This window comes from Cuculus canorus, chromosome 23, assembly GCF_017976375.1.
Source record: "Cuculus canorus isolate bCucCan1 chromosome 23, bCucCan1.pri, whole genome shotgun sequence".
Classification (NCBI taxonomy): domain Eukaryota; kingdom Metazoa; phylum Chordata; class Aves; order Cuculiformes; family Cuculidae; genus Cuculus; species Cuculus canorus.
The window spans coordinates 4,702,835-4,716,082 of NC_071423.1; the positions used below are offsets into that span (position 1 = coordinate 4,702,835).

At 56.3% G+C, this 13,248-nt stretch overlaps 1 protein-coding gene across 9 annotated transcripts in view; it reads right to left on the bottom strand.

Moving 5' to 3' along the window:
• Window positions 1-11,459, bottom strand: part of CADM1 (cell adhesion molecule 1) — a 174,947-nt gene extending 163,488 nt beyond the window's left edge. For 8 of the 9 annotated variants that reach the window (XM_054086833.1, XM_054086836.1, XM_054086829.1 and 5 more), the window contains exon 1: window positions 11,302-11,459. In XM_054086833.1, coding sequence (XP_053942808.1) covers window positions 11,302-11,404 — 103 coding nt within the window. In that variant the 5' untranslated portion in view covers window positions 11,405-11,459. Of the gene's footprint in view, window positions 1-8,639; window positions 8,743-11,301 lie in introns of those variants that run through there. The other variant, XM_054086830.1, reaches the window with a different exon arrangement.
• Window positions 11,460-13,248: the final 1,789 nt, after the last annotated feature.

The window sequence follows — 13,248 nt, forward strand, 5'->3', positions numbered from 1 at the left end:
AGCGACGGACACCTATTTTTGTTTTCTTCTCCCGTCTTGGCAGGCTTGCACACAAACCCAAAGACTTTTGGGGGTTGCTACGCATGAGTGGGAAGGAGAGGAAGAAGTGGCAGATTGTGAATACAATGGGATACAATAAACACGGGCAGATATTTATACCTGCAAGGCATTAAAGCCACTTCATAGGAAACACTAGAATCGCATTAAGGGAAGATCTCACTAGAGACAGCCTCCAAATCTCAAACAGGAATGAGACCTATCTGACCTCAATGCACAATTTGAGAGGTACAGCTTTGCCTGCAGACCACACGCACCTTCCAGAGCTGCATCCCACGTACATCACACCGTGTTAATGTACTTGAAAATTTGAGATCCAATTTAATGTACTTGAAAATTCGAGATCCAATTTACCAAAGGCAGCCTGGAGGAGAGAGTCCTCCTATCATCGTGCATCCAAAATTCTCTTAAGAGTGTTTTAAAAGCTACATCACTGGTTTTGCTAAAAGCCCTCCGTTTACGAGGCTCTGTATATCCCATACAGCAATAAATGATTTGCCTCTGAGTATTTTCTTTATGTCGACTACAAGTTTCCCCCTCTTTCCTTGAAGATGTCTGAAGGGAACAGTGTTAATCTCCTATCCATCCCGCTTTAATCTTGGCTCTTGCCAAGCACAGATGCGACCGCACTTCACATGCTGAAGAAGCAATACCTGGCAGTGACGGATTCAGGGAGAGTTGATTAAATGTGTACGTTCTGTTAAAGATTATACGGGACGACTAAGAGTATAAGACCTTTAAATCGAAGGAGAAGCTGCTAATGTGGACAGAGCTCAAACACCTCAGCGTAGGAGTCACTTTTAGCAGTTCTGTCTACTGGGTTAATGAGTAACGTCTCTTTCTGAGCCGCTTTCAGGCCAGAAGCTCGACAAAGAGGAAGAAAAACAGTGCTTAACGGCGATGTGGCAGAAGCAGCAGCGGCATATCCTGACCCTACAGACACAGCACAAGGCTTCACTTCGAGCAGTCAGTCAACTGTTAGAAAATGAAGGTCAGAAACGAAAGGCTAAGTGACAAAGGCGAAATGACAACCTGTTTTTACACACCCAGAGGAATATTTCCATGTATCCACGCTTCAGTGGTGACTACGGACAAGAAACAGGAGAGATTTCAATGCCTCATCCCCACCATGAGTCGCTGCAAAGATCTACAAAGGATGGAGATGAGGAGATGAAGCAGTGGGGTACAGGTAGGGACAGCACACTGCCCGGCACGGCAAACCACCCGGCTCCAGGTGGGATCTCCACTTCCCTCTCGTCCCCCAGCAGACACCAAGCACGTGCATCCTCCTCTGCTCCACCACCCAGGTCCAGAAGAAGCAGTGTGCAGGGGATTAGTTTGCTGAAGAGCCAGTGAAATACCACCTGGCTCATTAGGGCGCCTTGTTATGACCACACCACACCCTCTGCTCCACCGCAAATCAAAACGCTCCTGCACATCAATTAAATTTGAGCTCCCGCTGGCCTACAGGCACTAAGGAATCACACATAGTTTTTCTCCAGACTCTGCACAGGATGGTAAAAAAACAAGGCTGGCAAAAAAACTTAATCCGCCTGGAGAGCTGGAGGTGCTGTCAAGCCGACCTAGATTCTCCAGGAGGCTGTGAAAGCCCATCACATGGGTTTTGCTTTGTTCCGTTCCTGCTGCACCCGTCCTGGAAAAGCAGGCTCGTTCCGTCCAGCCCTAACAGCCCCAAGCTGTCCTCCACCAGCTCCGTTTGACAAAGCCGACTCTCGCTCGACGATAAGCATTCGTTGCTTTGATGTTTGTCAACCGGCTTTCTGCCCAACACCGTGAAGCCCAGTCAGGCTGTCATCGGGGAATGATAACAAAACCCGGCATCACTTGGGATGGCAGCACCAAGCACCGTTACCCAGTTATCCCAAAGCCTTCCCCTGAGTAAGGCAGGAAAAGGGATCTAGGCATGAATGCTTTGAAAGAGCTGATGACACCCAACACAACGCGGTGTGCTTTCTTGTTTAAGAGAGCTCACGCAGTGCAGATCCTTGAGTCAGCTGAAAAGAGCATCTAATTTTATACAGAGTGGGGAAAGCAGGAGGGACAACTCCTAAGAGCCTCCCTGCCTCTGCTGAGCTTCTGATATCACGGCCTACGTCTCGCTAGCTAATGTGGATAAAGATATCAAAGAGGCAAGTAATAGGAGCACAAACAGCTCAAGTCATGTTTTCAAGCAAAATAGCTTAGAACACAAATCCAAAACAAGGCAAGCTACAGCAACAGTTCTCTAAATGCAAATATTTCAGGTCCTTATTACAATAAAGCCAGATAGAATTAGCTGATCAGCCTCAGAACCTACCTCCGAGGAGCGAGACGGGTTTTCTGTGTTTGTCCTGCATGCTTAAGCAACTTGTGTTTGTCCAACATCAATGGATTATCCGCAGCGTAACAAAACCCCTCACCTGCAGCAGTGTTGTAAAGGACCTGATTAGCATCTTTTTGAGAGGCGCTCCTGCAAGGAAGTCATCTTATCTGCCGTGTCCAGCAAGAAGTCCAGCATCACTTTCTGCTTAAGAAAAGCAAAGCAAACAATGCTCACCATTCTTCTACAAACCTCAAACCCACTGAGTTAATCCAAGCAAAATGCCTGAGCAAACACAACCGTGTAACTGAAGGCATCAGAGCTTTGCAACTCTACGGAGAAGTGACTGTCCTGATGGTATGGAGCATCGTAAAGGACTGGAGTAGATGTCCTCCAGCTGGTGCAGAGACAACCGTGGAGAAGCGGGTAGACAAAGACAAGTCTTTGCAGTTGAGCCATAAATCAGAGCCTGCAGCTTTCCCCTCCAGCTTGACACAGCCATATAATTTCAACACCTTCCAATGGACAAAGGGCACCCGTTGACCAACAGTTATCCCCGGGCCACACCAGGGCAGCAGGATGGGGAACACTGTTGAAAAGGCCATCCTGCATTTTCAAGGTCATGGGTATATCAGCATCACGGACCACACCTTAGAAAAGCACAAGTGTAACACAAAGTGAGCATCCTTCTGCAATTAGGGTTGGGGACATCCTTGCTTGCCTACAGGAAAGTCGAGGAGGTGGTTCTGGTCAGGGAGAGCAGGGATAGGATGAAGGGGAATGGTTTTCAGCTGAAAGAGGGGAGATTGAGATGAGATCTTAGGCAGAAATGTTTTGCTGTGAGGGTGGGGAGGCCCTGGCCCAGGTTGCCCAGAGCAGTGGTGGCTGCCCCATCCCTGGAGGGGTTCCAGGCCAGGTTGGATGGGGCTTGGAGCCCCTGATCCAGTGGGAGGTGTCCCTGCCCATAGCAGGGGGTGAGACTGGATGGGCTTTGAGGACCCTTGTGACCATCCTCTGATTCTACGATTCCATTCCTCTTCTCAGCTACAAAAATAAGGGCCGGGAGGGAACGAGACTCCTTTCTGTGCATTAGCCCAGAGGCTACACGTAACACGCAGGCTGCGCAAAGAAAGTTTTCTTTTAAGCCCAATTTTAGCAGGGCTCTACTTCACTATAACCCCAGCTCCAAAGCTTAACATCCCTGATATTTAAAAGTGTTCTGCAAGGGAAGCTGCCAGGCAGCCTCATTTGAAAACAGAAAAGCAGCAACAAGCAGTTTCTCATGCTTGATCCGATTACTCTGATCTCTCTTTTGATGCTGCAGACTCCGACTCCTATTTCTATTACTGCACGGGGGGAGCAGGGGAGGGAGGGAAATGTCACTTTGCTGCTTGATATTTCTTTCTTCCCTGTCACACTTTGGAGAAGGGATATACACCGCAGAGCGCTGGATTAAAGGGGATGAGGGGTCTGGGATGTAGTCACCTCCCAGGCAGAGATGTTCCTTGGGCTGGTGGTACCCACGGCCGCTCTCAGCCCCGCTCACAGTGGCAGCACTCTTGCACCTCGCATTGGAGCTTGATGAGGTCCAATTTGCTGTTGTTCTGTCCATGAGAAGTCCGTACCCATAAATAGCGTCACTGGACTAATAAAAAAGCGTGTTCCCGCATCGAATTTTGAGATATTTTAGCTCCACAAGAGTAGTCGTGGGGCTTTGGATTAGCCCTTGAGTGCATCTTTATGGATGGAAGACGCCACTGCCAGCATCCAGCCCGGAGCAGACCGGCTTGAGAGACCTGCCAGTGGCTTGGGAATACAGTGACATTTCCCTGCTGGAAGCAGACCTTTGAAGGGATTATAAATCAGGCTCATGCGCTTACTAACACTGCTAAAAAAGGGCACAACCAGATGAAAGAGGTTCATTCGTAACCTGAACCCAAGGGTTTATTTACCCAGCACTTGTCAAGCCCGAGTGGAACTCCAGGCAACGCTGGTCCCGTGGGCATCCTCAGCTCTGACAGTCACACTCGCTGCTCCGCAGGTAGAGATCACTGCCCACCATCCATCGCTTCGCCAAAGACTCCAGAAAACATAACGCGGGCGCTGCAGTTTTGCCATCCCAGTGAAGAATCGAGCCAGTAAAGGAACCGCTCAGGGCAAACTTCACAGCTGGTCTTGGCAGAGAAAGCGAGTTCCAAACACAGCCATTTCCAACTGCCAAACATACACCTGGGTCTGGAAAAGCGCTTGCCACCACTTACTGCTAAAGCCTATTTTCTTTTCCATATCTGCATTTGGCTGGCGTTGAGACGAGGAGGAGGAGAGGGGGCGACACAGACTTCATCATTCAGGCAGGACCCCCCCAAACCAGGCAGTGCTACTTCAGAAGGGATCAACCTGGTCACGGCATCATGGAATCATTAAGGTTGGAAAAGAGCCGTAAGATCATGAAGTCCAAGCCCATCAGGAACCTGTCAGCAAACACCCTGATCCAGCAGGAGGTGTCCCTGCCCATGGCAGGGCGTTGGAATTCGATGGGCTTTATGGTCCCTCCCAACCCAAACCATTCTCATCCTATTAAATGGACAACACCGAGAAGCTACCAGCATTTCCAGTGACAAATATACCCAAAAAATCAAAACTCAAGGGATTGCTTTTGTTCAGTTAAGCTGCAGCCCACAAAAGTTTTATATTTCTGAGGAGATAATGCTGAAGCATCGCTTTGATCTTTTATATTGGCATCTTAATGGGGTCTCGAGTCTTGTAACAGCTTCACCTTGAGAATCCAGTAAGGGCAGAAAGGTTTTAATACTTGAGTTTTTAAACCACAGAAGAACGTAATCAATTAAAATCAAACCGTGGGGTAAAAATAGCACCCAGGCCCAATCCCACAAAGGGACATCATGAATTTAAAATAACTAGGTGTGCCAGCCAGTAAAAGTCCTGGCACAATCTAGCCAAGTGTTTTAAATACAACACAAAAGCCACCGGCCACATCCAGCGGGAGAGCACCCATCATGAGAACCATCACTGCTCCTCGGGTATTTTTATCACTCGCAATCATACATCTGGAATGGGTGAATCGGATCGACCTAAAGTCAGGTTTTTGGGAGCCCCATACAGTTAGTGGGGCTCCCTCACACCTAACGCAATGTTACGGCAAGAAGCTGACGTGCAACAGAGCAAGAAAACTAAGTTCAACGGCCAACATTAGGAAGGAGAAAAACTGTTGTTATGGCCAAAAAGGCCATGAGAAGCCCAGCGGATGGCAGCCATGGGCAGACAGGGGTCCTTAGAGACACGCAGCTCTCAGCACTTGCAAATTAAAAACTGGGCTATCTAAATTCAGCCCATGCCTCAACCACGAACGCCAGCTCGTCTCGGAGCAACGTGGGCTGGCTGCCACGCATTGACGTGTGCCCCAGCCGACCCGCTCCCTCGCTCAAATACCCTGCTCCGATGACCAAAGTCCTGGTTGAAGCCTCATGATATTTTCCTTCAAAAAAAAAACGCCTGCCACACACAAGGAAAAGATACCCTTGTTCCCCAAGAAGCCAAGCACACACCAAAGCATCCAAACCAGCTCTGGACGACCTTCAAAGCCTTTTGCGGTGCAGCTCCCCACTGCCCACAACAGCAGCTGCTGGCTGCACCGTGCAATTAAATCCCAAAAAAGCAGCTGATTTATGAAACTTAAACAAGTACATACCACTCCTAATTACAGCATTCCACCTAGGGTCTCTCCTTCATTGCAGGTTTCCAAACAGAGTGCCGTTGGCTTTGCACCACCGGAGAATGGTGCACAAGATCCCCCGGGGAAACAAAACACAACGGGGAGGGTTTCTCCATGTAGCATCCAATTTCTCAGACGAGATAGGGATTGCACGTCCAGCTTTGCTTGTGTTATTAAACCACTGCATAAAGTATTTACTTACTGGCCGAATTCCAGCTCCAACGAGCTGCTGCACTCGCAGCCTCCGGATTTGCTAAAATCCCGTCTCCCTGGACCGCAGAAGGCAGTTTAACCTTTTGGATACGGGGGCCCTTGCATTCAGGACAGAAGTACCACCACGTGCTATCAAAACACCAAAACGTCCAGGCTGTCAAAACACCCTTGTAGGCACGACAATAATCCCTAGAAAAACTTACATTGAACAGGAACGTCCGGAAAAGGCTGCGTGTATGCAATATCAGGAAGTGTTTTTAGTGAGTAAACACATTCTTAGGAGCATTTAAGTGCTCACTGCAAGCTGACAGCGTTCCCAGGCTGACACAAACGCTCTGTTCCGACGGCCCCAGCAGGCATAGGGTTAAGAGACGACCCATTTTTCGGTCCAGCAATAGGACAGAGACCACGGCTGCGCACCCTCACCTGCGGACATCTCCCGGCACAGGCGAGGGAGGCTCGCCAAGCCAGCCGGGGTCACTCAGAGCCGCGCGGTTACAAAGGCTGCTGTATTTACACACCCAGGAAAGACAAACACAGCCAACGGCGAGGCAGCATCAGCAAAGCAGCTGCTGATAAGGCTGGGGCTCCCCGGAGGAGCGAAACTCCGCTCTCCAGCCGCCTCTACCAGACAACCAGCAGCAGCTGCCGCCCACGCCAAGGAGCATCCCAACAGCCAGCAAGCATCCACGGCGTCCATCCAGGCAACGGCACCAACAACTGCCCCCTCCTCTGTGCAGATCGTGCGTGGAGACGAGCTCTTTCCCTGTCTTCCCATCCTCGGGAGCCTCCTTGGCAGTGGTTTCCAAGCCAGATTGTCATGCTTATAAACCTGCGCTCAACTGCCTACATGCAAGACAAATGAGCCCAAGCTGCAACCCAGATGGATTTACTTTATTTACCAGCTCCTTCTTGCAACGCTCCTCTGGTGTTTGCATCGCATGCAGAACGCAACCGCGTGTTTCTCAACGCCAGAGCTCAGCCAAGGCTGAGCGAAGCCGCTGCAGGTCGGAAGCCTCGCCTCGCTCGCACACAGAAGCTCCTTGGAAACTCATTCCGTGTTTACAAAGGAGCCTGGCCTAACCCAGCCCCAGCCGGAGCACTGGCTGCGTTCGAGAGGGTCTTTCTGACACGCGGGGCTTGTTGGATCCCAGCAGATACGGAGCTCTCAATCACAACCATCTCTCCTCGCCCTTCGGTACACGGCTGGGCTGCAGCTCGATGCCGTCGTTTAACGCTTCCCACAGCTTCAGCGCAGCCCCAAAGTTATTCCTTCTCAACTGCCGCGTCCCGTCGCTCTGCGCGGAGAGGCAGACGCCGCGTTCCGCCCTGGTGCTCCACACCTAAAGCAGCGGCTGGAATCATTCCTCAAAGCTCTCCCTACTTCACAGGGATGATGATTAATTAACTGTAAAACATTCACAGCAGATAAAAAGGTGCCACGGAAACACGCAGGTTTATCTCAAGTTACCAGCTTGGTTTAAACTCAGTCCAAGCATCACCTTTTGCCATTTCAATGATCCCCACCGAAAGCCAACAGGCGAGTCAGCACGACGGGCTCCGAAGCGCGCTCCGGATTGCGGGCTGCCAGCACGAAACGGCACTTGCTCTTTCGTGCCTTGGGTAGGAACCCCCTCGGCAGAGGCAACAACGGCACTCGGACGCGACTGCCACAGCACTCGTTGTCTCTTCCGAGGCTGCCGAAACAAACAAGCCGACAGCTTCGAGAAGGCAGAGGAGGGGGGGAAACAAAATAATTGAGTTCTTCAGCCTTACGGAAAGGTTGTCTAAAAGGCATTAAAGCAGGAGGGTTTGGGATTTCATCCCGTGATTCACAATGCAACGCTAACACCACAAGAGAGCCGTCTCCCACTGTCAGCATCGCCTTCTCCATCCACGCCGTGCGGTGCTTTTCACCGTCAGAAAACCCTCAATGAGCACAGGTCGGGCACAGCCGATTCCATTCGGCATCCAACCCTGCTTTTGTTTCTCTTCGGCTGCTTTGCAGCTCTGCGCTGCGTTGCTGTGCCCGTTAGCTGGGCGGCGATTAACAGCCTTACCCTACCCGAGCATCACACCAGCCCTGAGTTACAGACACCGATTCGAACCATGAGGGTTTAAGAGCCAAGCAGCAAAACAAAGGACGCGGGCGGCTGTCCTGCAACGGCGCTTTTGTTTTTAATTCAAGCGGCTGCAAATGGTGGGGTCTCCAGGTCAAACCGGTGGGAGATTGGCTACACCATGGGCTAAAGGGAACAGGAATTCCACTAAAAAAAGGCACAAAATGCCCTAGAAACTCGTCGGAAGAGACGTTACCTACGCCAACATCTGGGGACAGAGCAGTCGCACCGAGCGTTTCCCTGCGTCGCGATGAGAGGAGCCGACACGGATGGCTTCTTTCCATCGCTCCTGGCTGCCCTCAACGGGCGCTCTGGGCTGGAGAGCGGCTGCGTTCGGAGAACAGAGCCACCCTGCCGAAACCAGGCGGACACGGACGTACCGTTATGGGCGAGCAATTCTCACTGTCGGACCAGTTTGGAGGATGCTGAGGGAGAATGAATCCAAAAGCCACCGGTTTTCCCTTCCCACCACCATCCCATCAGAAAGGCCATTGGAGAAGACGGGGAAAAGCATGTACAACACGGCTATGAATAAAGCTCTTTGTTCCACTGCGCTGCCCGCTCCTTTTCTACCCCCCCCCTCTCCCTATTAGTGAGATTCAACAGATCGCTCAATGCCCCGCTTGTTCTTCCCAAAAACGTCCCGGGCAAATGCTACCGGGCGCTCCGGGCGTGGAACGCGAGCCCTGTGCCTCTCCGGTGACACACTGCAAATAGAAAGTGGCATTAAGGAGGAATATTTTATCAAAGCCATCAGGCACCAGCGCCGGTCCCTCCCGCTGCTACGGGGCTCGGCGCAGAAGCGCCGTCAGCCGGGGGGCTTCGGCAGCGGGGCGGCAGTAGCCCTGGAGAGGGGTTCAGTAGCCCCTTGGGGTGGGGGAAAAGGGTCAGCAGGCTCTTAGGGTGAAGGGAAAGGCAGGTTGGTAGCCTCTAGGAGGGGTTCAGTAGCCCCTTGGGAAAAAGGAGGTCAGCAGCCTCTCAGGGTGAGGGGAGAGGTGCGTTGGTAGCCTCTAGGAGGGGTTCAGTAGCCCTTTGGGGAAAAAGGGTGTCGAGCAGACTCTCAGGGTGAGAGGAAAGGCAGGTTGGTAGCCTCTAGGAGGGGTTCAGTAGCCCCTTGGGGAAAAAGGAGGTCAGCAGCCTCTCAGGGTGGGGAAAAGGCAGGTTAGCAGCCCCTCGAGATTGGGGAAAAGGCAGTTTGGTAGCCCCTAGGGAGGGTCAGTAGCCCCTTGGGGTGGAGAAAAACGAGGTCGGCAGCCTCTCAGGCTGGGGCAAAGGCAGGTTAATAGCCCCTGGGGGGGGTCAGTAGCCCCTCAGAGCGGGAGGAAAGGAGGTTGGCAGCCTCTAAGGAGGAGTGGGGAGATGTCCGTAGCCCCTGGGAGGGGTCGGTGGCCCCTCAAGGCTTGGGGGGGCGGGGGTGGGGGGTGCCGGTAGCTCCGCGTGGGGTGGGGTGCGGGAGGAAAGGGGATCTGCAGCCCCTCGGGGGGGAGAAAGGAGGTTGGTAGCCCCGGGGGTGGGGGGAAAGGGGGCTCGGTAGCCTGTCCGGGGGTGGGCAGCTCGGCAGCCGCAGGAGGCAGCAGGCTCAGCCGGATCCAGGCTCCGGCAGCCCCGTTCGCACCCGTTTACACGAACGCCCGCTTCACCCCGGAGCCTCCGAGCTGCGCGACCGCTGCCAAAGGCGCTCGCGGCGAGAAAAAGGCGCTTTCGCTTCCACCGGGGGAAAGGAGGGAAGCGCCTAGGAAGTTGCAAACGGATTCCAACAGGTTCCCCGCTCCCGCGGGCAGCGGCACGGCGTCCTTCGAGCATCCCTCCCCTTTCTCCGGGGCAGCATCCTCGGAGCATCATCTCCCTCTCCGGGGGGGCATCCTCGGAGCATCCCCCCCTTTCTCCGGGGCAGCATCCTCGGAGCATCCCCCCCCTTCTCCGGGGCAGCATCCTCGGAGCACCCCCCCCTTCTCTGGGGCAGCATCCTCCGAGCATCCTCCCCTTCTCGGGGGCAGCATCCTCCGAGCATCCTCCCCTTCTCCGAGGCAGCATCCTCCGAGCATTCTCCCCTTCTCGGGGGCAGCATCCTCGGAGCATCCCCCCCCTCTCCGGGGCAGCATCCTCGGAGCATCCCCCCCCTCTCCGGGGCAGCATCCTCGGAGCATCCCCCCCCTCTCCGGGGCAGCATCCTCGGAGCATCCCCCCCCTCTCCGGGGCAGCATCCTCGGAGCATCCCCCCCCTCTCCGGGGCAGCATCCTCGGAGCATCCCCCCCTTCTCCAGGGCAGCATCCTCGGAGCATCCCCCCCTTCTCCAGGACAGCATCCTCGGAGCATCCCCCCCTTCTCCAGGGCAGCATCCTCGGAGCATCCCCCCCTTCTCCGGGGCAGCATCCTCGGAGCATCATCTCCCTCTCCAGGGCAACATCCTCGGAGCATCCCGCTCCTCATCCTCCTCGGAGCATCCCCCTCGGGGCATCGTCCTCCTCCGTGCATCCCCCCCCCCGCCACCGGGGCAGCATCCTCCGCGCTGCATCCCCCCCTCTCACCCCCTTAGCAGCGTCTCCGCGCAAAAACAACACCGAGAGGAGGGCAGGGGAGGGCGCGCACGGTAATTACTTTTTAATTGGGAGGCCGCTTGATGAGCCCACGGGCAGAAGCTGCTTCCATGGTAACCGGCAGCCGCTGCCCGCGCCGATGGGGTTCAACACCCGGCACCGGCGGGGGGCAACCGGGGGGGCACCGGAGCTCGCCCGAGCGTCTCCCCTCCACGCGGGGCGGCTCGGCTACCGGAGGGCGGCGGCAGTACCGGGGAGCTGCCCCCCTCCCCCGGTGTCACCGAGGCGAACCCCGACCTCCTCCCCCCGACGCCCCGTACCTCTGTGGATGATGGCGGCGGCGCAGAGGAGCAGCAGGAGGAGCGGGAGGAGGCCCGGGGCGCCGCCGCCCGCCGCGGAACCGCTGTGCGAGCCGCCCGCCATCGCCGGCACCTGCTCGGCTCTCCGCGCCGCGCCGGGACTGAGCGCGGGGGGGCGGGGCCGGAGGGGGCGGGGCCTCAACCAATGGGCGGGCCTTATTTGGAGTGATTGGTGGGCGGTGCTACGGCTGGCCACGCCCCCTTCTGCGCTGTCCCTTCCCGCGCGCGCCAAGCACTGCCGCGCCACCTTCCCCCCCCCCCCCAACGCTGCCCCCAGGTCCTAGTGCCCTCCCCCCGCCCCGACCGGGGAACGGCGCCCCCCAGTCCCAGTCCCCCCCACCCGAGAACGGCGCCTCTCAGCCCCGGTGCCCCCCAGTGCCCCCCCCAACCCGGGAACGGCGCCTCCCAGCCCCGGTGCCCCCCCAGTCCCAGTGCACCCCCCCCAAACTTAGGACCAGTGCCCCCCAGTCCCGGTGCCTTCCACCTCGGGATCGGTGCCCACAACCCCGGGACCTGTGACCCACACCCGGGACCAGCACCCCCAACCCCAGTGCCCTCCACCTCGGGTCTGGTGTCCCCCACCCTCGACCAGCGCCCCCCCACCCCGGCTCCCCCTCCCCGATGGAGCCAAGGCTGCAGCAGGAAAGCGGCGTTCCCTACTCTCTGGGCTCGGACCCAGGGAGCCGCCTAAACCAGAAAAATAGGGGGAAAACAACTCCAAAAAAAAAAAAAAAAAAAGCCCCAGCACGTTTCTCACGGCCACCTATCGCGACATGGGACGACAGGCGGGGAGGCTGCGCGCACCGCGCCTTTCCGATGCCATCCCCCACCGCAGCATCCTCCCCCGGGCGCCCTCTGCAGCCCCCAGCATCCCCCCCGCCTTCCCAGGGCTCCATCCCCGCGTCCTGGGGCTGCAGCCCCTACTCTAGGGGCTCCCTCCGCCCCAGCATCCCCCTCTCCCGGGGCCCTTCCCAAAGTCCCGTTCCCCCTCCCGGGGTCCCGTCGCCCCCAGCATCCCTCTCTCTCGTCCCCTACTCCCCAGCATCCCTTCCCCCCCCCGGTTTCCGCCCCCCCAGCATCCCTACCTCCTGAGGCTGAATCCCCCCCCCAGCATCCCCCTCTCTCGTCCCCTACTCCCCAGCATCCCCCCCCCCCCGGCTTCAGCCCCCCACCCCCCAGGATCCCTCCCTCCCTCCCGGGGCTGAATTCCCCCGTTTCGGAGCCACATGTCCCGCTGCATTCCCCCTTCCCAGATTCCAGTCCCACTCCAGTATCCCCTGCTGATTCCCTTCTCCCCCTTCCCGTAGCCCCAACATCCTCCTCTCCCGCCTCCTGGTCCCCAGCATCCCTCCCTCCCTCCTGGGACTGCATCCCTGCAGCATCCTCCTCTCCCGAATCCCACCTCCCCAGCATCTATCCCCCCCTTCCCGGAGTCCTGTCGCCCCAACATCCTCCTCTCCAGTCTCCTGGTCCCCAGCATCCCCCCCTCCCCGCCCCTTCCCGGGACTGCATCCCCCGCAGCATCCTCATCCTCCTCTCCCGGACGCCCCCCCCGCTCCCGTCCCCCCGGGCCGCTGGAGGCGGTGTTGAGCCTTCCCGGGATCCCAGCGAGCCCCCGGGATTGGGGGGTTCATTACCAGCAGCCCTCAGCCCACCCCACAGACTGCCTCCCGACCCCTCCGTGGGGCAGCTGGGACAGGGCTGACACCGAGTCACCGAACCCCAATCCATCGGGACTGGGATGGCTCGCCATCCCCGGGCACGTTTATCCCACTGGGAAAGGGACCCCAACCTCCCTCCCACCGCCCACGCCAGGAATAGATTGGGTCTGTGCAGGCATTGACAGAGAGTGGACTATTTCTAACGTTATTAATTAGGTTACGCCAAGTTAACCTGAGGCAGGTGAGT